The sequence below is a fragment of the Canis lupus genome, chromosome 2, assembly GCF_003254725.2.
Source record: "Canis lupus dingo isolate Sandy chromosome 2, ASM325472v2, whole genome shotgun sequence".
In the NCBI taxonomy this organism is placed as follows: Eukaryota; Metazoa; Chordata; class Mammalia; order Carnivora; family Canidae; genus Canis; species Canis lupus.
Window position 1 is genome coordinate 38,877,674 of NC_064244.1, and position 24,766 is coordinate 38,902,439.

At 40.8% G+C, this 24,766-nt stretch overlaps 1 protein-coding gene across 6 annotated transcripts in view; it reads right to left on the reverse strand.

Moving 5' to 3' along the window:
* Positions 1-24,559, reverse strand: part of PRELID2 (PRELI domain containing 2) — a 67,901-nt gene extending 43,342 nt beyond the window's left edge. The window contains exons 1-7 of one of the 6 annotated variants that reach the window (XM_025447309.3): positions 24,363-24,520; positions 20,739-20,808; positions 19,290-19,378; positions 14,903-15,044; positions 12,038-12,095; positions 9,643-9,716; positions 7,961-8,121 (exon numbers count right to left, since the gene is read on the reverse strand). In XM_025447309.3, the coding sequence (XP_025303094.1) occupies positions 7,961-8,121; positions 9,643-9,716; positions 12,038-12,083 (281 nt within the window). In that variant the 5' untranslated portion in view covers positions 12,084-12,095; positions 14,903-15,044; positions 19,290-19,378; positions 20,739-20,808; positions 24,363-24,520. Of the gene's footprint in view, positions 1-7,960; positions 8,122-9,642; positions 9,717-12,037; positions 12,096-14,902; positions 15,045-19,289; positions 19,379-20,669; positions 20,809-24,362 lie in introns of all 6 variants that reach the window. The other 5 variants (XM_049102354.1, XM_025447304.3, XM_025447303.3 and 2 more) reach the window with 5 other exon arrangements.
* Between the last annotated feature and the right edge of the window lie 207 nt (positions 24,560-24,766).

Sequence of the window (24,766 nt, forward strand, 5' to 3'; positions counted from 1 at the left end):
AAATCCACATAGTAGGGAGGTGGGCGGGGGGTGGGGGTGACTGGGTGGCGGGCACTGAGGTGGGCACTTGACGGGATGAGCACTGGGTGTTATTCTGTATGTTGACAAATTGAACACCAATAAAAAAATAAATTTATTTAAAAAATAAATAAATAAATCCACACAGTTAACCTCAGGTCCCATATCCCTTCCCCAAATCCTATGACCTAGAAAAAAATGTCTACTCAGTGCAAACTTATTGGCATCCTGAATGGTGGGCAAAGTTTCAAAATCTACAAGTTTGTGAACTGGTCCACTCAGAGTCTTGCCTTGGGATATCAGCCTCCCGTCCCACACACCCCATTTGGTGCTGGCTTCAAGGACATGCCACCTATGCTACTGCACAGCTGTACAGGACTCTGCTCTCAGAAGGGCTACACACTTGATTAAATGATCTGATGTCACTGTTTCTGAAATTCTCAACCACTTTGAACAAGGGGCTCTATATTTTCATTTTGCACTGGGCCCTGCAAATTCTGTAGCTGTTTCTGATCCCACTTTCCAATGGAGATCTATACAACATTGCCAACTCTCATGCCCTGGGGAGTTTTCTGAGATGCGTTGAAATGCGTGCTTCAGTTTAGCTATACCTAACCTAATAAAAGCCTCAAACACATGCAAACCCTTAGACTCATATATCTACTTCTAAAAATGTGTTCTAAGCAAATAATCTTAGTTGAGGGCTTAGAATAGCCTATAAAGATATTCATCACACCATTATTTAGAAGAGCAGATAATGAGAAATAATGCAAATGCTCAATACGGACATTTAATAAAACACACTAGAATAATTTTTATCCAACAAATACATCTAAACAGCCATAGAAAATCATTTTAAAATGACACATTTAATAAGGAAAGACAGTCCCAAATGTAATGTTAAATTAATGTAAAAGTCAGGACATCATGTACAGTATGATTCCATGTTTATAAAAATGATTTTTCTGCAGAATGATTAAATATATTGTAGCAAGTGCAGTATGCTCCTAGGATGAAATGCTACACAGCATTGGAACAAGTAGTACGGATAGGATGAGGCTCCCAGACACAATATTTAGCAAAAGAAAACTGATACAGCTGGGCACATACACTGATTCCATTCCACCCAAAGATCAACTGTAGGTAATATTAATCTATAAGGATGGAGGTCTGAATATTGGTTCCCTACGGGGCCACTGAATAGAAAGAGCACAAAATACCTGAAGAGGGCATGAACATACTCTGGGTTTTTTTATATGTATATTGTAACTGTCCTATGATGCATATGTAATACTTAAAAAAAAAAAAAAGAGGAAAGATTATTTTAACATATGAAAACAAAAGGTATTGGAGTTAAGACTTGTCTAAACTAGACCTACGTAAAGGCAGGGTTTTCCCATCTTCGGCCAAAGGGCTGTTGAGTCATCTCAGAGCAGAGCAGAGAATCAAGAACAAGCTCGAAATTACCACCTCAATTTCTCTCAATCCTCCAACCCTCTTGAGTTCAGACATATATGAAATGGAGCTGCCTCCACCTCCAAGCACAGGAAATGTCTCAAAAGGAAGCTCTAAGTGCAGACCAGGAAACTGAACTCCCCTTGGATTTTTTATTTTTCATCTCTACTGAGCTACCAATCGTATCCTTGATTGGAAAGATGACAACCAAGCACCCAGGTGTCAATTCTCAACCTGCTGTAGAAGGCAGATCCTTAGACTAGGTAAATGGGCATCAGATTCCTGCTCTGTTGTCTTATCATCTTTAGATTGCTCTGCATATCAATGCATGGTGATAAAATATCATAATTTTTAATACACAATGTATTTACTTCCTACAGATACATAAGAAGCTAACACAAAATTAAAAAAAAAAAAGAAAAGAAAATTCAACCAGCATCTCTGATCCATAAAAGCAGCAACAACACAATTTTGACACTTATCAGACCACTCAAGTCTCCCTTCTTCCTCCTTCACTTCCACTGAAAATTCCTTTCCTACGTAAAATCAAAAGGGCCCTCAACTGAATTGTTAAACTTTACAGGAGGTTGTTTCTGACAAAAAGTGTTTACTATTTGCTGAAGAACCAGATTATCAACTGGTGACGCTTTATAAGATTAATGGGAATTTTGCAAAAAATGGAGTTCCAAAGAGGTGCCAGAAGCATGTTTGTGCACCACTGGGACCACAGGATATGGACTAGGTATCCGGGGCTCCCAAATCTGTGTGCACCACAGATTTGCCTTAAGATCTTAAGAAACGTTGATTCTCAAGAGCCAGCCCAGGCCTATAAAACTAGAGCCAACACAAGGAATCTACATGTTTAACCATCGTCCTGAATCCTACACTAATACACAACCCAAACCAAAGGGCAAGAAGGATGAAAACACAAAGTCAACAGGCATTACCTAAGGTATTTCACAAGTCCTTCCTTGCAAATGACACAGAATGCTCCCCTAGCTAAACATCCTTGTTTCCAGTTCAATTATCACTGCTATTTTCAATAAAACAGCTTACTCCGCTTTTCAAAGTTAGTACCTTTAAAGAGCCACCTCCCTTTGAAAACAGCATTTATTCACTATTAGTTCCAACAACAGCTTCCATGTGTCTGGTGCCTTATACTCTCCAAGTACAGAGCATTCCCACCTATTATCTTATTAAATCTTCACACTACTTTATGAGGGAGTTCAGGCCAGCTTTGTGTATTTTCTCAGAGTCCAACTGTATGTAAGTAACTAAGCAGCAAAAACCAGAAACAAGGTCTCTGTATTACTGGTGATTTCAAGATTTCCTCAATGTTGAAGTTCCTACCAAATCATCTGGGACTTTCCCAGTTTGCACTTGCCCCTCCTGTTAATTCCATTCCTTTTCACTTCCTTTATCCCCATTTCACCTGTAAGAAGCACAAACTGCCATTCAGTCAACAAATAGCACAGAGCATCCTCTGCAGGCATCTGAGCACTGTGCTACATCCTGAGGATACAGCAGGATAGGAAAACAGAGAAGACACTGATTATATGAACACAAACATAAAAAGCAAATGAATATCTTTTTTTATGACTATCTTCTTGAGGGTCATCTTATTGAGTCAAAAATAAGACTCCTGGCGAAATGTCATATTTACACAGAAAAGGCATTGTTGCTCAGTTTCCTATAATCGGGAATGCATTCTGCTAATTGTCTAACTACCCCACTGGTGCCCTGGAAATTAAGATCAACATAAGTAACAGGGTGGTGTGTTTGGGGATGAATACCTTGGTATTTATCTGGGCTAGTTGATAAATACACCTTTTAAGCCCTTTACTGTCAGGAATAGGGCTCAAAATTAATTCCTGAGTAAAGTTAACACAGCCAGAATATTCTAATATTTCAGTGAAAGGAAATGTGAAGGTCAACCAAAAAGGCTAGTGCCCAACACATGGAAGTCACCAAACTGTCAAATTTGCTACTAGAGGGATTAAGTTTTCAAAACAAGGAAAACATGGACACACACTCAAAAAAAAAATGCCCAACCATCAGCCCCTTAAAACATGCAAATTTTACTATTTGTGATTCACCAGATGAATACTCAAGACTTGGGATGTTTTAATCCAGAAATTGAAAAATAAGAAATAAAAAATGTACATCTTATTAGGATCAAAAATATTCATACATGTAACTTCAATTATAATGAATATTTATTGAACTAAAAACGGTTGTTCAACCCATTAATTTAATACAGGTGTAAAGTTTGATTTTGGCTTTTCTGTTTCTTTTCCTACATTTCTGAAGGAATTTGATATTCTATAAATGTTAGGTCACTATATCCAACATTATTAGCCCACACTCTACTAGGCTGCACATTTTAAATCTCAGAAATAAGGTTTATAAGCATTGATGAATAAGGAAAAGCTGTTCCACAGGGATGGGTAAAGACACAGGCCACTAAGAATCTCACCACTGAGCATCGGGGAATGATCCTGTTAACCTAAAGCCAAAGAAAGCCAGCTGGGCAACAGCATGAACAGTGAGTCTGCACTAAGGTCTCCACTGACAGTAATAAATAAAACCTTGCTTTAAGATAACAGAATAGTTACTGCCGACCACAAAACCCATACAGGTGTGGTGAGAGAAAAAAGCCCATGAAAATACTTTTACAAGATGATTATCTTTTTTGAATTGCTTAAAGTAAATATCCATCACGAAAGCCAAATCAAATTTGTATCAATTGAATGCCCACACAGTAGAGTAAAAATCCATTTTAAGGAAAAGAACCAGAAACTAACAAATAAATACATTTTTAAAAATAGGACCAAACACAAAATAGTAAGAAATTAATAAATTTATCTTGGAATGTAAGATGTTGGCAAGCAAGAAAACCATGACCGTCCAACCGAGGAGCTTACAGCCCCAGAGCTGGTGCGCTTGAGGGAACTTGAACTTACAATGTAGCTCTTGCCCAAGAAGGTGCCATAACAAGTACAGAAACATCAGCAGGAAGCCAAAACTGGATCCACGTAAAAAAGCACAGATCAAGGCTTAGTCTGATTCGAAGGGAACTCTTTCAGAGTCCATCTCTGAATTGAGCCAACAGGCCATGCATAGGGACAGAATGACATCTGCTTTCCCAACACATACCCACACCTGCTAACCAGAGCACAGCTTGAGAGTCTAATTTTAGATTCAACAGCTGTGACAGCTTTTTCTCTTTAAAAAAAAATAATCAGTCCATATTTCATCTTCTGGGTATATAGGTAGTCATCATCCTCATATTCCCTGGCAAAGGAGGGGAAAGAAATAATGTCCTTTCCTTGATGTTCCCCCACGATTACCCACTCATTTAGAATGTCTGCCTAGGGGTGCCTGGGTGGCTCAGTGGTTGAGCATCTGCCTCTAGCTCAGGTTGTGATCCCGGGGTCCTGGGATCGAGTCCTGAATCGGGCTTCCCACATGGAACCTGTTTCTCCCTCTGCCTATATCTCTGCCTCTTTCTATACGTCTCTCATGAATAAATAAATAAAATCTTTGAAAACAAAACAAAAAACTCTACAGGGGAAGGATCTAGCTTTGACCTTGATACAGTAGGTATCAATAAATATTGGCCTGTTGTGTCAAAAATCTAAAAGAGTGTTTGGGAGAAACATAAGAAATCAAAGAAATAAAAAAGGATGGGACACCTGGGTGGTCAGTGGTTGAGCGCCTGCCTTTGGCTCAGGGCGTGATGCTGGAGTCCTGGGATCAAGTCCCACATGGGGCTCCCTGCATGGAGCCTGCTTCTCCCTCTGCCTCTCTCTCTTTCTCTCTCTCTCTCTCTCTCTCTCTCATGAATGAATAAAATCTTTAAAAAAAAAAAAAAGAAAAAATATAATTGGCCAAACCTTTTTAAAGAACAATCTAATAAAATATATCAAACTATAAAATACACATAACCTTTGACCCAGAAATCTACCTTAAAAGGTTATTGAAGAACTACAGAAATACATAATAATAGGGATTTCATTACAGTGTTACTTGTAATAGCAAAAAAAATGCAAAAACAATCTAAATACCAATTAGGAATGAACAAAGAAAATTATGTGAATAGACACTATTGCTAGGTAATGAAAACTGGGTTTCCCCCCCCAGAACTGCTTAAGATTATAATATGTGTTTAATATATATAATACAAGACATATGTACCGTATTTTCCAGAATCAGAATATTGGAAAAATAATCTTCTAAAAACGACACAAAGGAAAAAGGTACTGAAGGGTATTTTCCTTGGATTCTCAGGGCCAATTATCACTTAACATTTCACTGGTCAAGGTCCAGTTCAGACTAGCCAATAGCCAGGATCTCTGAGAAAACTGAGGCCAAAACCACGCAGATGAAAGACTTTTGTGTTTCACACAAAAATCAGATTTTATACAGACAATTCTGTCCTTTTACCACTTCTATGTACAAAAAAACCCAAAAAACAAAAGATTCCCCTATTCTCTGGCCATAGTCTCTATACTTAATGCCAAACACCCATGTCCTGTGTGAAGCTCCTGCCACGGGAGAGGCTAAGGAAAAGCCACTAGTAGGTGGTTCCAGGCAAACCAGCCTCAGAGGCTAGTAAGACGTGGCTTTCACACTCCTTCAGTGTGCTGCTGGAGCATCTGGGAATTGCCACTTCAAGACCCAATTGTGGGGAGCAGTCATGATTTGTACAAGTGATGGGGCTCCAGAATGGATTTTAAATTTGGGGGTTTTAGTTATTTGAGCTTGAGAGTCTTACTATTTCCATTAAAATGACAGGTGAATAAAAAATTCAAATTATACAGAGAAACAAAAAACAGTACATTATCCTCTGAAATTAGAGCTCACAGCAATAATCACTACTAACACTTGGCACTTGTTATATTTTGCTTTTAAGCCTATCTCAGAAGGAATCATCATTTCTCACCCATTACATTGGCAAAAAATTTTTTAAGTATGTTAATATGAACTGCTCCCATTTTGAATTAATTTTTTATTCCGTATGAGGTAGAGGTCCAACTTCATTCTTTTGTTTGTAGATATCCACCATTTATTAAAAGGATATTCTTTCTCATTAAATAACCTTGGCATATAGCTTTTTAAAATCTTCCTTTAATGTTCTAAAGCTTGATAGTGACTGTGTTTACACAACTAAGCCAAAACTCATAGAACTGTACACTAAGAATAAACTTTGTTGTATGTAATAATACATACAACAGGGTGGCTCAGCGGTTGATCGTCTGCCACTGGCTCAAAGTGTGATCCCAAGGTCCAGGGATCAAGTCCCACATGGGGATCCCTGCATGGAGTCTGCTTCTCCCTCTGCCTGTGTCTCTGCTTCTCTGTGTCTCTCATAAATAAATAAATAAATAAATAAAATCTTTTAAAAATTTTTAAAAAATAAAACTCCTTTAGAGAAACATTCTCATATACTATATGTGAGGATCACATGCTTCACAAACACTATACTACTGTTTGTAATAAACTGGAAACCATCCGAACCTTTAGCAAAAAAAAAAAAAAAAAAAAAAAAAAGCTACACAGGGGCTCAGTCAGTTAAGCATCTGTCTTCAGCTCCCATCATGATGATTCCAGGGTCCTGTGATCAAGCCTTGCATCGCATTGGGCTCTCTGCTCATGAGGAGTCTGCTTCTCCCTCTGTCCTTCCCCCAACTTGTGCACATGCACTCTATCAAATAAATAAGTAAAATCTAAAAAAAAAAAAAAAAAAACCTAAACAGATGTAGTATAATCATAGGATTGACTACTATGCAACAGTACAAAGGAATAAGCTAGGTTTAATATAAACGAAACGGATAAAGTTCTTTTAAGCAAAAAACCGAAGTGCACAATGACTGATACAGAATGAAAGCAATATATATTTTACATATATATAATGAAAGTTTTTATATATATGTAAAAACATATATATAAAACCTTGCTATACAGGCTCTATGAGTACACATGTAAGTACCTAAGAGTATCTCTTAAAAGTCTGGAAGAATCCTCAGCACACTCACTGCCTCTGGAGAGGACAAAGAGGCACCAGGACTGGACAGAGTCAAGCTCTGTTATTTTTCCCCCAAAGGGAAATCTATTCATTAACTACTTGTAGGATTAAAAATTACTAATGCGGGACACCTGGGTGGCTCAGTTGGTTAAGTGTCCAACTCTTGATTTTAGCTCAGGTCATGATCTCAGGGTCATGAGATCGAGCCCATGCACCAGGCATAGAACCTGCTTGAGATTCTCTCTCTTTCTTGCCCTCTGCCCCTCCCCCCACTTGCCCATACCTGCACTCTCTCTCTAAAAAAAAATTAATAATGCATACCTTATGTGAGTTGTAAACAGAGGTTATGAGTATGGGATCACAGCTTTTTTAATATATGCAGTCATTTGTGCATCCCTGCACCCAACCTACACACACACACACACACACACACACACACACACACACAGGTGATCTTACCAATTTGGATTTTCCATACTTTCCCGGAAGACAGACTCTTCCTTCATGGATGCATATTGTGTCCATGTAAGGCAGTGACTCCGTATAGCCATGTTTCTTTCCTGAGGATTGAGCCATGATTCTTCTTCCAACTGGATACTAGGTACCTTTAAAATGCTCACCTGTCCAACAGAGAGTGGACGGCTTTCTCAATTTAGGAAGACAAGCTACATTAATACTGAGTCCAGAATTGCTTTTAGTCTTGGATAATTAAGAGGACAAGTGATGCTGATATATCAATGATGGCTCACCAATGGCTGTGAGTCCTTGATAATCAAACACACTATGACCTTCCTAAATGCTGCTGAGGACATGCAAATGGCCCAGGATTTATGCAGGCTATACAGTCCCTGGCCTGATTTTCCTAACTGCTAAACACTAAGCAAATTACCAACCTCCTTCGCGTCTCCTCTAGGGCTGGTTATGGCCTTCTTAAATTGATGGATTCTAATTGGGCCCACTTATGGGCTCGCATGCAGGACAATATCAGATAAAATATTTTCTTCATTTTAAACTCTGTCCAATACCTCAAAATGTATGTTTTCCAAGGTGGAGGAGACATGGGAAACTACAAAGGCAGCATGGTACAAGTCAGAGGTGTCTTTAAATTATTTAAGAATTGAGATACAAGACAAAGTTGAACACCTTTTTAAATAATAGATTCAAAGCGTGTATATAGGGCAAAGGCGGGGTACACACCCTGTGGAAAAAGCCAGTGATAATTTGCTGCACACAGTGTAACACAGTTTACCATGTGGAAAATAAAATAAGGTTCTTTTTCATTGTCATATCAGCTTTCTTTCCTCCAAAGAATGTGACACAGTCTTCATGCATGAACAGGAAGTGATAGAAGCCACCGCTTGTTCTGCAAACAGCACAGCAGTAAAATCTGCAAACTAATTGGCTTCTCCATCACAAAAAGAATCACTTCCGGTTGAAACAACCATCTGAGACATCGCTAAGAAGTACACATCAAAATGCTCTCCTCTTATTTCCTAATGATTCTAAAAGGACTCTTGTCAATAATCCCTTTATGATTCAAGAAATGTTTTTAAAAATTCCCACTTACCTTTGCCAATAACAACCAGAATGCTTAAGAATTTCAAAGAGAGAAAACAATTTGCTATCATGAAGATTTCATCATCACCACCATTACTTTACAGAAACACACACAAAACGAATTACAGAGAGCACTAGAACATTATACTCCCTGAAATAACTATACTCTCTGACAATGAAATAAAAACTGAAGTTTTTATCTTCCTTGCTGAAGATGAGACTAAATATTTACCATCTGCCCACTTCTCATCATTCTTATCTAAGAGTCATATCTAACCATGGACAGATGAGGAAAGCTGGTCACTTCACACAAAATGTCCAACGTATCTTTACAATAATTATAGGCCATCTCCATGTCCACTAAGAGCCTTCCACAAAAGAGAAGCAGAAATAGATGGGAAAAAAAAACTATCTCTGGTGGCATCTGCCAAAACTGAGATTAGATATCAGAGTACCTCCCATGAGGTACAAATGGGAAAATTCTAATACTCCTGCACATCAGAAAATGCTGTCTCTTTCCAGGACGACGTGAAAATCACCCCATGTTACACACCAAATCTGATTAAATTTTAAAACGAATTTACCTTCCTTAAAATTTCTGGAACCACATTCTGACAGACTGCAATCCTCTTTCTATAGATGATCCCTGTTGACACATCTAGAAACAGAAAATTTTTACACTCAAAAAAATTTTAAGGAAAATGTATTCTTGTCCTAATGTCAATAAAACTTTTCACGTTGATGTCAATTTTCTGTTTGTAGAATTCCTAGAGAAAAATGTTTGACTCACAACTCCATGTCCCTGACCACTTTTCTGGGCCAAATCATTCCAAATACACTCATCTGTGATCAAGGAATAAGGGTAAGACAGCTCCTCGCATTGCATAGTCTAATGTCAAGGACAGAGAATCACAAACCGTTCACTCCTCTGGTCTATCAATGTCAACACCCCAATGACAAGAGCCAGTGAGACTTCTGCTCAATTCCAACAAACAGAACGTTTTAACAAAAAACCGGAGAATCTGATTCTGCTACTTTCTGCACCAACCATTTTTTCAAGCACAGGCTTCTGGCTACAAACTTTTAATCTATAATGAATTATACTAGTCACACTCTTTACTTAAAGGGAAGCAGATTCCCTGTGACTGGCACTACTCTGTTTTGGAACAAAGTTTTCAGAATAGCATCCATGATATACATATAAATAAATAAGAATTAAGAAAAAGGGAGATCAGTTCAGAGGAAAAAAAAAAAAAAAAAAGCCTTTCAAGTTTTATCTTTTGCCCTGGAAATTACTGTGACTCAGCCAAGCTCCTATAGGGCTTCTCAAAGCTCTGGCTAGAGTAGCATTGAATGTTGGTACAAACACCCAGACTGCCCAGAAGCCACTGACAGGGTAGAAGCGGGTTCATCTCCTTGCTCACGGGCATTCTTTAGCCATCCCATCCAATGTTTGTGGCACACATACTTAAAATGGATTAGCCACTCCTACAGAGAAAGATGCCCCTACCAATGGCAGAAATCATAATTAATGTTTCTATACCACTGTGGAATGTGCACATTGTTCATGTGATCTTCACAACAACCTAGAGCAGGATTATTCTTATTTTCCCATTTAATAAATGAAAAACCTGAGCCTTCAAGAAGTCAGGTCATGCAGGTAATAACAAAATCAGGGCTTAAAACAAGATTTCTCTGATGTCAACACATTTCTCCCACAGAGAGCAAATACATGAAAAAAATCTTTTTTAAAATATATTTTATAGAATTATGGGCATGAAGAAAAGACCCTCACAAGCAAAAGACAGTTTTGTGTTCACCAAGGACAGACAAGACTTTATAATCACATAATGAACAGTGGCACTCATGTTTTCTCAGGAGGCTGAAGAGCATGTCAAAAGTGGGTTTGCATGTCTCCAAAGGTTCATACACTGATTCTGTGCATCACTAGAGCTCCTGCAAGAAGGTCCAGTTCTCAAGTCCAAGCAAGACCAGTGAAAATGTATCCAGTGAGACACAAATGACAGTGAGCAGTGAGGACTCCTATATTCTAGTTCAGGAATAAGTAAACATTTCCTGTGAAGGCCATATGGTACATATTTTAGGTCCTATGGGCCATACAGTTTTGTCACAACAACTCAACTCCACTATTGTTGCAAGGAAGAAGCCATAGATAATATATAAACAAGGGGGCATGGTTGTATGCCAATAAAATTTTATTCACAACATCAAGCAGGACAAGTACAGTTTGTCAACCCCTGCTCTGGTCAATATGGAACCATAATATCAAGTACAGTTATGATTCCATAATCAAATTACTTTATGGTCGCATTTTATAGACATGCTACTAATCACAACTATTTTACCATCTATAAAATAATATATGAATATATTATACGGACACAGCCATGTGATCTTGGGCAATTTATTTAACCTGTTTCTTGGTTTCTTCAAACATTAAATGGGAGTCATAACAATAATACACAAACCATACATTAGTCTGAATTAAATGAGTTAATAAAAATGAGAATGCCTAGCACCTATTAACTGCTCAGAAATGTTAGCTGTTACTCTTATCATCAGTTATTAATTGAGAGAATGACATGACCATATTAAGCAAGCCCTCTGCTGCTGTAAATGCTGGGTACTCTTTTCTTACTTCAAATACAGAAATACACCTGTTCATACACCTGTCTAGAAAGTAAAAGGCCAGGGGCACCTGAGTGGCTCAGTGGTTGAGCATCTGCCTCTGGCTCAGGTCGTGACCCCGGGGTCCTGGGATTGAGTCCCACATTGGGCTCCCTACAGGGAGCCTGCTTCTCCCTCTGCCTGTGTCGCTGCCTCTCTGTCTCTCACGAATAAATAAATAAAATCTTTTTTTAAAAAAAGGAACAGATTACACACACACACAAACACCTGTACAAAAATCAGTATCACTTAATGATCATCACTGAAGTGAGGTATATTCAGAGAACTTACCTCTTTTCTCCTCCACAATTTTTACAGAGATGACATTTTTATCCATGGGGTTGGGATACTAAATGAAAACACATAAAGAAGAATTAGCATTCATCTTTTACCAAAGTGAATTCTTTCCCAGAAACCAGAGTTATTTGCAGGAACAGTACATATTTTCCAAGCAACTTCTAAGGCCAGTTTTTAATCAAGGCTCTTCACTTTACTACTTGGGCCTAGATAAGCAGGAAGCTATCATCAACTGGACCTGTATAAATCCAGGGAAAACCTTCTTGAGATCCAACCTAACCCTGGCCAGAGGAGGGAGGGTAAGGTTAAAATAGGTTAATTTTGGAACCAGCCTTACATAAATGAAGAGTGTCCTTTATGCCACACACTGTGCTACATGCTTTATTTACTTACACACTCCTGTTTAACTCCCCAAACAGCCTCTCTGCTGTGACTGGGTCACGTGTTATCATTGTCTCATCTGTCAGAAATGGAAACTGAATAAAGATCACAGAGTCTAGGATCACCCAGCTAGTCAGTGGCAGAGCCGTGAAATTAAACCAGGCCTAAAACAAAGTGAACCTTTCGCTATGATTGTATACCATCTCCTGGCAGCTGGGTTGGCATCAGAGGAGAACAATTACAGAAGCAGTCTACTCCAGGTGCTCAATAAATCGTTTATCTACTAATTCCCCTGAAAGACGATTTGGATAGAACAAGGCTGAAAAAAAGCTACCATTTTTGTCTTAGGCAGTTTACATTATATTATTTCAGTTTAATTCTCAAATTAATACCATGAGGTATATGCTGCTTTTTCTGTTTCACACGGGAAAAACAAGGCCTGGATAAGCTAAGTAATTTGTGCAAAATCACCCAGCTAAAGAGCACTGAGACTGTAACTTACCCATAGATGTTTTCTATTGCATTCTAAGCCTGTCTACCTAAACTACCCTTAAATCACCTCAGAATTACTCAAATCCAATCCTTTCTCTTGCATGGAAGTGACTTCCTGAAAGCCATAGGACAAGGGGGGCCCTGATCCAAGCCTGCTGAGCACCCCTTGGGCTCTTTGTCCAGAGGTTTACACTGCTATATCGTGTGACCAAACCTGAAAAGAAAATGACAGGAAAGTCTTGTCCAAGACATCAGGAAGTGTTAAGGGGGAGTAAAAGCAGTCAACAGGCTGAGGAGCAGGAGAGGAGGGGCTCTCCACTCGGTGAACTTGAGCTTCAAGTCTTTGGAACCCAAGGAAGTGGTAAATGCGATTCAGGGAGTGTGGGTCTCCCCCAACTCAGCTACCAGTATGCATGCACGTGTGTGTGCGTATGTGAGAGAGAGGTTGGCTAACCAGTTGATCTTCAGAGAAAAGGGTCCACTACTTTCACACATATTAAAAATATCTAGGGCCCCAAAGGACACTGGATTAGAGCACAGGTTCTGTTAGAATAGGAATATGATCTATTTCAGTGACTCCCATATCTCTACCATAGCACAGTGGGTGGCACATAGTAAGCACTCAGTTAATTTTTGCTGAACGAATGATTAGGAAGATGAACCTCGCTGACCTCAGGGGTTGATCTGGAAAATAAACTTCACTTTGCTTGGGGACCCATCTGTGAAGAGAGCACAGATGGTCAGTCTTCAAGAAGTCTTGACACTTCATCATGCCCCAGGCCAGAAACTCTGTCATTCACATTTCCATTCTGGCGATTGCAATCTTGAGAACTAATCACAAAATGGATTTTCAGGTATTCATTCATTCATTCATTCATTCATTTTTGCTCCAGAAAAAAAAATGCTCAAAATTATGATGACTGCTTTCTTGAAGTTTACCCTTCAGATAATGTCTGCTAGAGAGGGCCAGGTTTAGCTACTCTGCTACTTGGCAAGGGGCCTCAATAGAAGCAAGGAAGATTTCCCAGCCTCACACAGATCCCCTGAAGTGTGTGAGTGTGTGTGTGTGTGTGTGTGTGTGTGTGAGAGCGAGAGAGAGAGAGAGAGAGAGAGAGAGAGAGAGAGAATAAAAACTTTCATTCTATGGTAAAATGAACTATTTCCTTTACTAGTCCTAGGTTGCTCATTTCATATTCATCAATATTTCCTGACTGAGTATTACAAATATACTGTAAGTTGTAGTTAGATTACTGAACTAAATTATGGAAGAGATCTGAAATGTAATCACCAGAGAAGGATAGTGATAAAAGCTTTCAAGTTCTGATTACTTCACTAAGTTATCAGTGAAATTCCTGAAGAATATAAACTCAGAAACTTCACACTTTTACATAATTTTAAGATTTGCTTATTAAGCCAAAGGGCATTGATTGAAACAATACTGAAACTTTTGTATTCATTCTTCGCTTAAGAGGTTTTGAGTACCTACCATGCCCAAGCACTGTTCAAGGCACTGAGGATATAGTAATGAGACAAACCAAACTGTAGCCTCTTACAGAGTTTACATGTTAGTTGGGGAAACAAACAAAAAAATAAACATGTCAGGAGAAAATAAGTCCGACTAAAGGATAATAGGGAGACGGGAAATTGTGGAGAGGGATCACTGTAAAATATCTAAGGGTCTCCCACTAGCCAATGCTTGTAAATAATAAGAAAAATGAAGGTTTTAGCCTTCATTTGACTATAGTGATTTGACTATAGTGATTTGACTATAGTGAACCATTCACTATAGTCAAATCATCTGCATGATTCAAATCATTTTCCTACCCAACTACTTTTGGGAGTTGAATAGACACAAGCCTCATGTTTCCACATGAGAATGAGAAAAGAAATAAGAGGTCTGTTTATAATAGCTAAATAACATGACATGAAAGGCATACATTCTAATTTTTTTAAATTAAAGATTTATTGTGCAGAGGCTCCCCCTACCTGATATTACTTGAAATGATCTGATGCCATCTTGTGGTAACTTCAATATTCATGATTTAATTCAGAAACCTTTTTCTAAAGTCAGAAAATGAGGGATTGAGAGGGAAGGCTCTCAGGGAGGGTGATCACCAGGAATGTGGATCTGAGAAGACAAGAAGCAGTGGACAGGTTTCTCTGAACACCTTTTCAAACATAGTGTGACAATGGAAAGACCAAGCTAGGTCAGGATCAGACCATCAAAGACTTATATCCACTGATCTCCTGCACCAGGTGTTAGAGGTCCTCACATGCATTTAGTACTCTCATTTAGTACTCCACCAAAGGAGTAAACCTATTAACTACTAACTATTAAGATAAGGTGTCTGCGCTAAGCTAAAAACAGAAATGGTATCAAGACTGCACACAAGCAGGGTCACACAGATTTTCAATCCCCCTCCACACTAGGAACTCTCACAGAAACAAACAAAGTGGTCTAAATACCCAGATTATCTGTCAAAATGCTTGCTGTCCCTGGACCTGGCTCAGTGAATCACAAACTGTAGCAGCATAAGAATCACTACATAGAGCCATGTATATTCACAACGTGTGCCATATATACTGAGGGACTTGAGGGATTTTCCAAGGTATATTTGACTTCATTTTGAACTTACTGATTATTTTACTTCCTTACAGAATGTATAAATGAACTCATTTTTTGCTCCCCAAGATATAAATCTGTTGCAAATATCTAACAAGGGTAAAATGTAGACTCCTCTACAATGATGACGTTACCCTGCTTTCATTTACATTTTACATATTAAAAGAGACCTAAATAAATAAACGAAAGGTAAAGAGGCCCCAAATTACAAAATACCAGATAAAAAGGAAAATATACATTAAGACAAACAGAGAGCTAGGACAAGTGAGAGGCCAAGAAATTGAGTCCATCTAATTACAGAAATAAGTCAATATATTTGTGGGAGGAGCTTTATGAAGATAGTTACCTTCCCTATTTACAAGGGAAAAATATCAAGCTTTTACAAGGCCTACTCTTAAGAGTGAAGAGTTTTTAAAATATCAACTTGCCAAAAAGCTCAGAAGTCAATGCCTGCCTTTTATAATACCCATCCCCCAAAAAAGAGTCAATGGCTTCCAAAGGAGCCCGTGTTTACCAACTTCCAAATGGCATTATCGAAGAGTGCACAAGGAAGCACCTGAGCTGACAGATCTGTACAATTAGTCCTACAAAGGCCAAAGGACCTAAAATAAATCTGTAAGTTAATATTTCTGTTTTATAAGCACTACGAGAATCTTTGTTCCTCAGGCTATTTTTAAACATGCATGTGCATGGGTGGAGCTGCTGAAAAGAGATGTGGCCTTTAACTACACCAAGAAATCACTATGGATTGTGCCAAATTTATGAGCTACATGCAATAGCATACCTTAGAGGAAAGCAAAGTTGATTTTATACCAAGATCAAATGAATCCTTGATTAATCAAAATTTCAATGATCCAGGACAAAACATATATAAGTCAATAAATTTTGAATACTTGTTCCCTAGCCTTTCAGACCAGTGGGAGGATGAAGTAGAAAGAACAAAGGACAAGGAGCCAAGACATACAGATGATGCTGCATCTATGAAGCCAGGGAGGTGGACCATCAGAGGATATTCAAAGCCCTTCTGGCTGGGACAAGGCCAACAATGTCACATCACCCTTATTCATTCAAAAATGTACTAATAGGGGCCCCTAGGTGGCTCAGTGGTTGAGCATCTGCCTTCGGCTTAGGGCATAATCCCGGAGTCCTAGGATCAAATCCCACATCAGGCTTCCCACAGGAAGCCTGCTTCTCCCGCTGCCTGTGTCTCTCATGAATAAATAAATAAAATCTTAAAAAAAAAAAAAAAGTCCTAATAATTGGCAATGACATAATGTTTTTTAAAGGAGGCAGCTCCTGTCATAATTATGACACAAAGGAAAACCTACAAGCTCAATGTTAAATGCGAACATAAACCAAATGCATTTAAAGACACAAAGTCTACAGAATAACTGACCAGTTCCCTTCAAAAGTACCGTGGTCCAGAAAGACCAAAAAAAAAAAAAAAAAGGAGAAAGGAACTGTCCCGTATTGGAAGAGACAAAGACAAAAAGACATGACAACTAAATGCAGTGTGGGATCCTGGACTGACTCCTAGACTAGAAAAATGGTATTAGTGGACTACTGCCAAATTTGAATAAGGTCAATGACAAATTCACATTGTATCAATGCTAATTCCCTGGTTTTTAAAATTATACAGTGGTTCAGGAAAGCTGGGTAAAGGATATTCTCGAATTCTTTGTCTGTTTTGCAACATTTTATAAGTCAGATTACTGTTGACCCTTGAACAACATAGGTTTGAACTGCGTGGGTCCTCTTCCATGTGGATTTTTTTCAATACAGTACTGTATTGTGATGCATTTTCTCTTCCTTATGATTTTCTTAATATTTTTCCCTCTAGCTTTCCTACCATCAAAATACATTACACAATATATATAAGATATGTGTTAATCAATCATCAGCAAGGCTTCAGCCAATAGCAGGCTACTCATTGTTAAGTCTTCAGGGGGGGTCAAAAGGACACAAATGCCATGCTGTTTAGGGTCAACTGCATTTCTCAAAGTTAAGAACTGAAAAACAAAATGAAAATGACAATAAAGAGTGCTGAGAACAGAATAAGTTTTAGAATCCCAGAGCCCTCAGTCTGAAGTCCATCTGTGGGAGTCTTCGGCAAATTATTTTATTTTATTTTTAAATTTTTTATTTATTTATTTATGAGAGACACAGAGAGACGCAGAGGGAGAAGCAGGGACCCTGTGGAAAGCCTGGTGTAGGACTCAATTCCAGGACCCCAGGATCACGATCTGAGCCAAAGGCAGATGCTCAGCAACTGAGCCACCCAGGTGCCCCCCAATTATTTCAATTTCAGCCTGCCTTAGTTTCTTCATCTGTAAAATTATAGGGGAAAAAAACTCCTCTCAAAGAGCTATTATAGAAATTAAAGGGAATAATTTTATGTAAAGTGTAACAACTTAACACCTTAGCACCTTGCAAGTTCTCAATAAATAGTAGCGGTTTTTTGCCTCTGAAGAATGAAATCAACATTTTTAAAGACTTAGTTTCAGAACTTCAGCTTTTATCTTGCAATTTACTGTGGTGTGGCATTAAGTATACTCCTAGTATCCTCCTGCAAACCAAATATACTTAATTTATAAATCTAAAAATTATTAGAAGACATTTTTTTCCAGAATAGTAAAACTCCACACGCTCATGCTTTACCAATTCAGAGTCTGTGTGACAAGAGCTCCTGACACATCCCTCTCTACTAGCATTAGGGAAGGCATCACGTCAGAGAAGGAGGAGTACTAGAAAGAATATTTACTTTTTTAAGAAGGCAATAACCCCTTTCTAAATACTCTAAAAGCTCTCATATATTTGTAATTAAAATATGGGGTGCCTGGCTGAGTCATTGAAGCAAGTGACTCTAGATCTCATGGTCGTGAATTTGAGCTCCACCATGGGGTAGAGATTACTTAAAACCTTATAAAAAAAATATGAACCTTGCCCCACACTCTATGTCTATAACATGCCCCTGAGAAAGCATTTATCATAAAAATTAACATATTTCTCTCTGTCCCCTTGACAGTGAGCTCCCTGAAGGCTGGGCCATGTTTTATTTACCTCTTCCTTCTTCCAGGAGCAAAATGATAAACAGACTTATGACAAATGTCCATTAGTAGACTTATGAAAATTTTCCTGTTAGTACTTTGGTAGTTAAAAACCTTGCCCTACCAGGATGCCTGGGTGGCTCAGTGATTGAGCATCTGCCTTTGGATTAGGGTGTGATCCCAGGGTCCTGGGATTGAGTCCCGCATCAGGCTCCCTGCAGGGAACCAGCTTCTCCCTCTGCCTCTGTGTGTCTTTTATGAATAAATTAAAATATATATATTAAAAAAAAACTGGCCCTACCTTTCATAAACTGATTAAGCCACAACCACCATTAGATAAGTGTCTAAGTACCCTTTAACATCATTTAAATAACATTTAAAAAATAAGTCATAATTTAAATGTGCACCATTATTCATGCTCTTTCTTCTGTTTATTACTCCAAGTTGGTAAAGATGTATGCAGACTACTTCTCTCAGCTTTTTATTTTTAGGTTCATAAAATAAATGTGAGAAATTATTATTGTTAGGATGACTCTCAAGATTTTTAACAAGTACTTTAAAGCACCTACTGTGTGCGGACATGCAATTCTGTGGGTTATCCACTTAATTTCCCCCAAACAATTCCAGAAGACAGTTACTACTATATTACTCTGCAGATGAGGAGCCTAAGGCATAGAAAAAGAACTGACTTGCCCAAACTCACACAGCTAGAAGCGCTCCGGCCCCCCGTCTGATGTCAGAGCCCGTGCTCTTCCTGCTTGCACCATTCTGCTTCATGTCGAACCTAATCTTCTAGTAGGATTGAAGATAGGAAGATAAAAGAAAGACTATTACAGTGTAAGGAAAAAGATAAATAACCATTATGTTAAACTAGCCCTATTATCATTTGTCAGATCATTTATTTGGGAAATATGGGTTCACCCCCATATGCAGGAGCTTTTCAGAAAGAGATGTTCTCCACAAATAAGGGGCAGATTCGCAAGGGGAAAAAAAAAAGAGAGGATCAGAAACAGAAACATTATTAATTACCCAATCAACTTGCTACTCTAAATGGAAATAGCCATTCATAAATCGCCTTTATGAGTTTAAGGGTCAACACTCCAACCATTTTGTTCGGTACATCAGGCTCCTGATAGAATAAATAAAAACCTGAGGCCACTGTGTTGAAGCAAAGAAATTATTTAAATCTGTCCATTTTACTATAGTACCTCAAGTAAGGACATGCAACTGCAGCCCACACGAACTTCAGTCTGAAATTACACAGGGCTACACTCCAGAGCAGTATATTTCATTCATTCACACTGTAAGGATTTGCTGAGCACCTACTATGCTCCAGGATCTCTTTGGGTGCTTGGGATGCATCAGGAACAAATCAAAGATCTCTGCCCATGAAGCTTACATTTTATTCACAATGATTCTTGCCTATGGCACAGAAAGAAAATCAACCTGAACAACTCTGTAGTAACACTGAAAAGCTCTTAATTTCTCTGGCCTCATTTGAGAAGAAACAGACATCCAGTCAACACAACGGCCCTCTGGGTTCCGTTTTAATGACTTTTCAGTTTTAGGCAGAGAAAACTGGAGTAGTGTTTGAATCTAGCTCATGAATGCAAGCCCAGTAAACAGATCCACGTGAGCTTGAGTTTCTAGAGCCCGAGTGAGCTTCTAGACTGCTACCTTCATCCATGCAACTTTGTGTGCTCTTTGTAGGTGGTTTGAAGTAAAAGGAAGGAAACAGCTGTACGTGTTAAGAGCTGGAAAGCTACGAGTCACACAAAGAAAGAAACCTAAATGCACTGTCAGGTGCACTTACAATATAGTGCATGGAAACTACAGTTTAACATCTGATGAATAAACCATTTTGGGTTTCAGAGCATTCCTCCATGAAGGGTTCATTGAGAAACACTATATTCCATGAACAAAGAGTTCTGTGGTGTTTGTTTTCAAGGTGCCACTTAGCTTTGAAAGCATGTAGCTAATATTTTGCCTGTGGTATCCAACAGGCAGGTGTAAGAAGAGCAAACATTCCTCAGGTTTTAAAAATAGTAGTATATAATAACTTGGAAGGCAAGTCCTAACATACCAAAAGGCGGAGATCAGTAGACGCTATTTAAAATAGAACATCCTCAGTGCGAAGCAGCTTCAAACATACCATTGTGCAAAATCAGATTAAATGCTTCCCAGAGATCCTCAAATGATTGTCCCTTCTGCCAAGTGCCTTCCTTTGAAAAAAAATACATAAAGACTAAGAGAAAAATAAAAGTATATTTAGCCACAAAGATCGTTCTTACTACCTTACACTTACAAAAAAGCTTATGCTTGTCAAACTATTACACATTTGATCCTCACAATAATCCGGGGAGACAGGTGAGGTACACGGCACTATTATTTCACAGATACAAAATTAAGACAGTAGGGTTGTCATACACAGTTATGGTTGTTGCTCACTGCATAAGGTCTTCTAGTCAAGCAGACCTGGGGACACATGGCTACAACCACGTAGCGGAAGGAGTGCTGAGACAGAGCAGGGATGGGACTTTGGTCCCCACACCCAGGCTAACAAATCACAATAACCCAGTTTTCAAGTCCTTCCGGCAGGTGCTGCTTGCCATCAGAAACTAAGGCCAGATGTCAGAGCCACAAGCTCCAAACAAACCCCCCCACCCCCCCAGTTTTCAACCGATCTGATCCACTTCAGACACTGTGCTAACCCTACAGCACCTAAGAGGGTTGCTCAGCTGCGAAAACTGGATCAATTTGAGCCAAGATGGGCCCCATTTATGACCTTTCACTGGCTTTTCCCTTCATTATAATACTAAAAACCACGTCCAGGTGTGAGATTTAACAGGCTAAATTAGACATGCAATTCAAGAAGCAGGAAGCACTGATCTTTAAGTGTGCAAGCACCAAAAAATCCCCAAGCCTACATGTTTAGATGTCATCCCTTTTCAGCTTAAGCCTCCTTCAAACCCTCCCAGACCTCTCCTTGGGGAGCCAGACTCCAGACTCTGGCCTGCCTCCCCTGCACTGGAGCATTATGTCCTGATGAGGCTTTGCCTGGAATTCTTGCTCAGCCTTCATTTCCATGGCTTGGCCCAAGGGCCTGATTGGCTAACAACCCCTCTTGCTAATTTGCATGAACAGCCCAGTTTCCTTTCCAATAGCCCCATATACTGTAAGCTTGTGGAGTCAACCACCTAGATGAGGCCCCTTTCTAATTTGCACAAGGGCACAGACTGCTTTTTAATGAGGAAAGCACAATGAGAGGCATCCAGATCTACTGACTTCCAATGCAGGGATTTAAGTAATGGAAGGTGAAAATTCTCACAGCAAGTGGATTCACTGACATCTCATAATTTATTGACTCACATAGTCCCTCTGAGGCATTGCTTTGGATGTGTAGTGTCATCCATACTGTTCACATTGTCCCATTGCCAAGCCTTTTCTGAAAATGTTCTTTCCCTAGCCCTGCCTTCCAAAATATCCTACTTACTACATACCAGGCACTTTGCCAAGTATTTTATAATAATTCTTACACATTGTTACTGCACGCAGCTATATAAGTGACCTCAGCTATAACACACGGCACACAAAAACCACCCAGCTGAACCCAGTCAACCCACAGAAGCCTGAGCCTCCCAAGTCTTAGCTGATTGCTTTAATCAGCTAAATCACAGGGGTGATTTGTTACATAGCAACAGAAAACTGAAACACTGGATTTTCTCACATTACCACACATCTACACTATGCCCTTACATGAGGCAAACAGGTCCACCAAGATGAATAAACTCTTAGACACTAGAGGAAAAAAAAACTGAGACTGGACACAGAGCAAAGCAAAGATGATGCTGGAACATTTTTTTCCCCCTCAATAATCCTCTGAGGGCCTATAATGTGGCAGGCAGCACTGCCTGGGGACTAGGAGTTTAGACTTTGGATTCAGATGTGCTGAAATCCTGGCTCTCCCAAATGCTGACTGCAGGAACTTGGAAAAGTTGCTTCAACTTCTCTGAGCCTCAGTTTCTCTAGGCAGTGAAATGGAAATCGGTCCTAATTCCTTCCTGCACCTGTTGGAAGGCATAAACATGATAATGTACAAAAGCAGTTCCTCCCCCTCAGTTCCTCCCTAAGAAATTCCTATTCACACTTCAGCCATCATCTCACAAAGGCCACTTTTTTGAGAAAGCCTTTCTTAATGGCTACCCTGGCAGGACTTCAGCAGACCTTCCCTGCTCTATTTGGTCCCAGCAATATGAATTTTCTGTGTAAATACACGTCATCAATGGGAAGTATGTGTTCATTAGTTGTTCCTATATTAACATCAGTCTCACCCACTAGAGACCATCAGCTTCATGAGAAGAGGGTCTTTCTGTTGGGCGCTAGCACCCAGCTCTTGATAAGAATGATCCAGAATGGCATTCCAAGGGAACAGTGGCATTAGAGAATCCACACTCCAGACTGCCAATCCTAATAAAAAATAGAGTGCTGTTTCTCATCTGGGCCCAGAGGTCTGGCCTAAGGCAAAGACTCCAGCAGAATCACAATTCATGCTTTCATTGGTTTATTCACTCATCATTTGCCAGATGTTTTACTGAGCACCTACTAGATGGTGGGCACTATTCTAGTTACTGAAGGTCCATGAACAGTATCAGCAAGTTGACATTCTCCTGAGAAAAAAAAAAGGGCGGGGGGGCCTCTCTGGTGACACCATGTTAACCAGCGTCCTAAATCACTCCTTGTGACCTAAGTCCTCAACTGCATCACCTCCTCTAATGGAGGTCAGGTCTTATTTAAAAAATTAACTTCCTCTCCCAGCATCTCTGTGTTGCATATGGAGTGTATGGCGTGGGGGCTGCTACCGAAGGCAACACTACAATCCTGGAAAATCTTGCTTAAAAACGTCAAAGCTGAAGGGGAACCAGCTTTGAAAAAGCATCTGATACAATACTCTTATCTTAGATGCAGAAACCGAGGTCTGAAGATAGGACCCTTGACCAAATGAAGTAACTAAAGGCAGAGACAGAGTACAGTCCAGGAGTCTCCAGGTCTCGGACTTCCTGTTCTACTACCAGGAGCACAGGCCTAGCAGGCGCCCCTGGGGTCGGGAGGGCCACGGAACGCTGGGCCTAGGGCGCGGTTGTGGCAGCACCAACTACTGTGGGAACGTTTCGGAGGCACAACAGCACCTCACACGAATGATCTCACTGGATTCCTCACAACCAACCTTTGCGTTAGCACCATCATTTCCCCCATTTCACACATCACAAAACTGGGGCACAGAGGGGGTAAGCCACCTGCCCCAAGTCCCACAGCCTTTCATAAAAGAGAAAGTAGCGAGGTGGCAGGTAGCACGGCAAGGGGCGGCGGCTTCCGAGGCTCCCACCGGCTTTCACGGGCGGGGGCGGGGGGGGGGAGCGGGGGTCCACGAGGTACTAGAAAGATCGACGAGTCAGGAGCATCCCCAGCCAGCTCCAGAGCTGAACATTGCCCGCGACCGCGCGGCAGCGTGTGAACCTGGTGCTGCGCACGGGCCCTTCCCCGCACCGCGTCCCGGGGAGGCCTGGGCCGCCTTCGAGGAAATCCGCCCGCACCGCACCGCCCCCCCCGCCCCGCACATCCCGACGCGGAGCCCGCAGCGCTAGCGACAGGGCGCGGGCTCCGCGGGGGAGCGGGGACGGAGGGAGGGGATGGGGGGGAGTGGGCCGGGGCCGGGGGGTCGGGCCGGGGACCGGGGGGCCGGGGGCGGGGTTCGGGGCCGCGCGGGGCCGGCGGGTACCTTGCGGAGGAAGCTGGCGACCACCTGCTCGAAGGGGTACTTGTACACCTGGTGCACGTCCACCGTGACCCCCATCGTCGCGCCGGGCGCCGGGCTGTGCCCGGGCCGCAGCGTCCACACCCGCCAAAGGGGCGTGGGGGTTGTTTTCCCTCCCTTTTCAAACTTCGGAAACTTTATTGTCCTCGCGGCGGCGCGGACAGGCGCCCGGCCCCGCCCTGGCCCGGCCCGCGGAGTGGAGGCGGGGGGCGGGGCCGCGGGGCAGGGGGCGGGGCGGGGGCGGGGCCCGCGGGCAGGGGGCGGGGCCGCGGGGCAGGGGGCGGGGCCCGGGAGCAGGGGGCGGGGCCGCAGCCGCAGCCGGACCTCGGCGGCGGTGCTTCTCCGTGGTCGCCCTGCCCGAGCCCGCG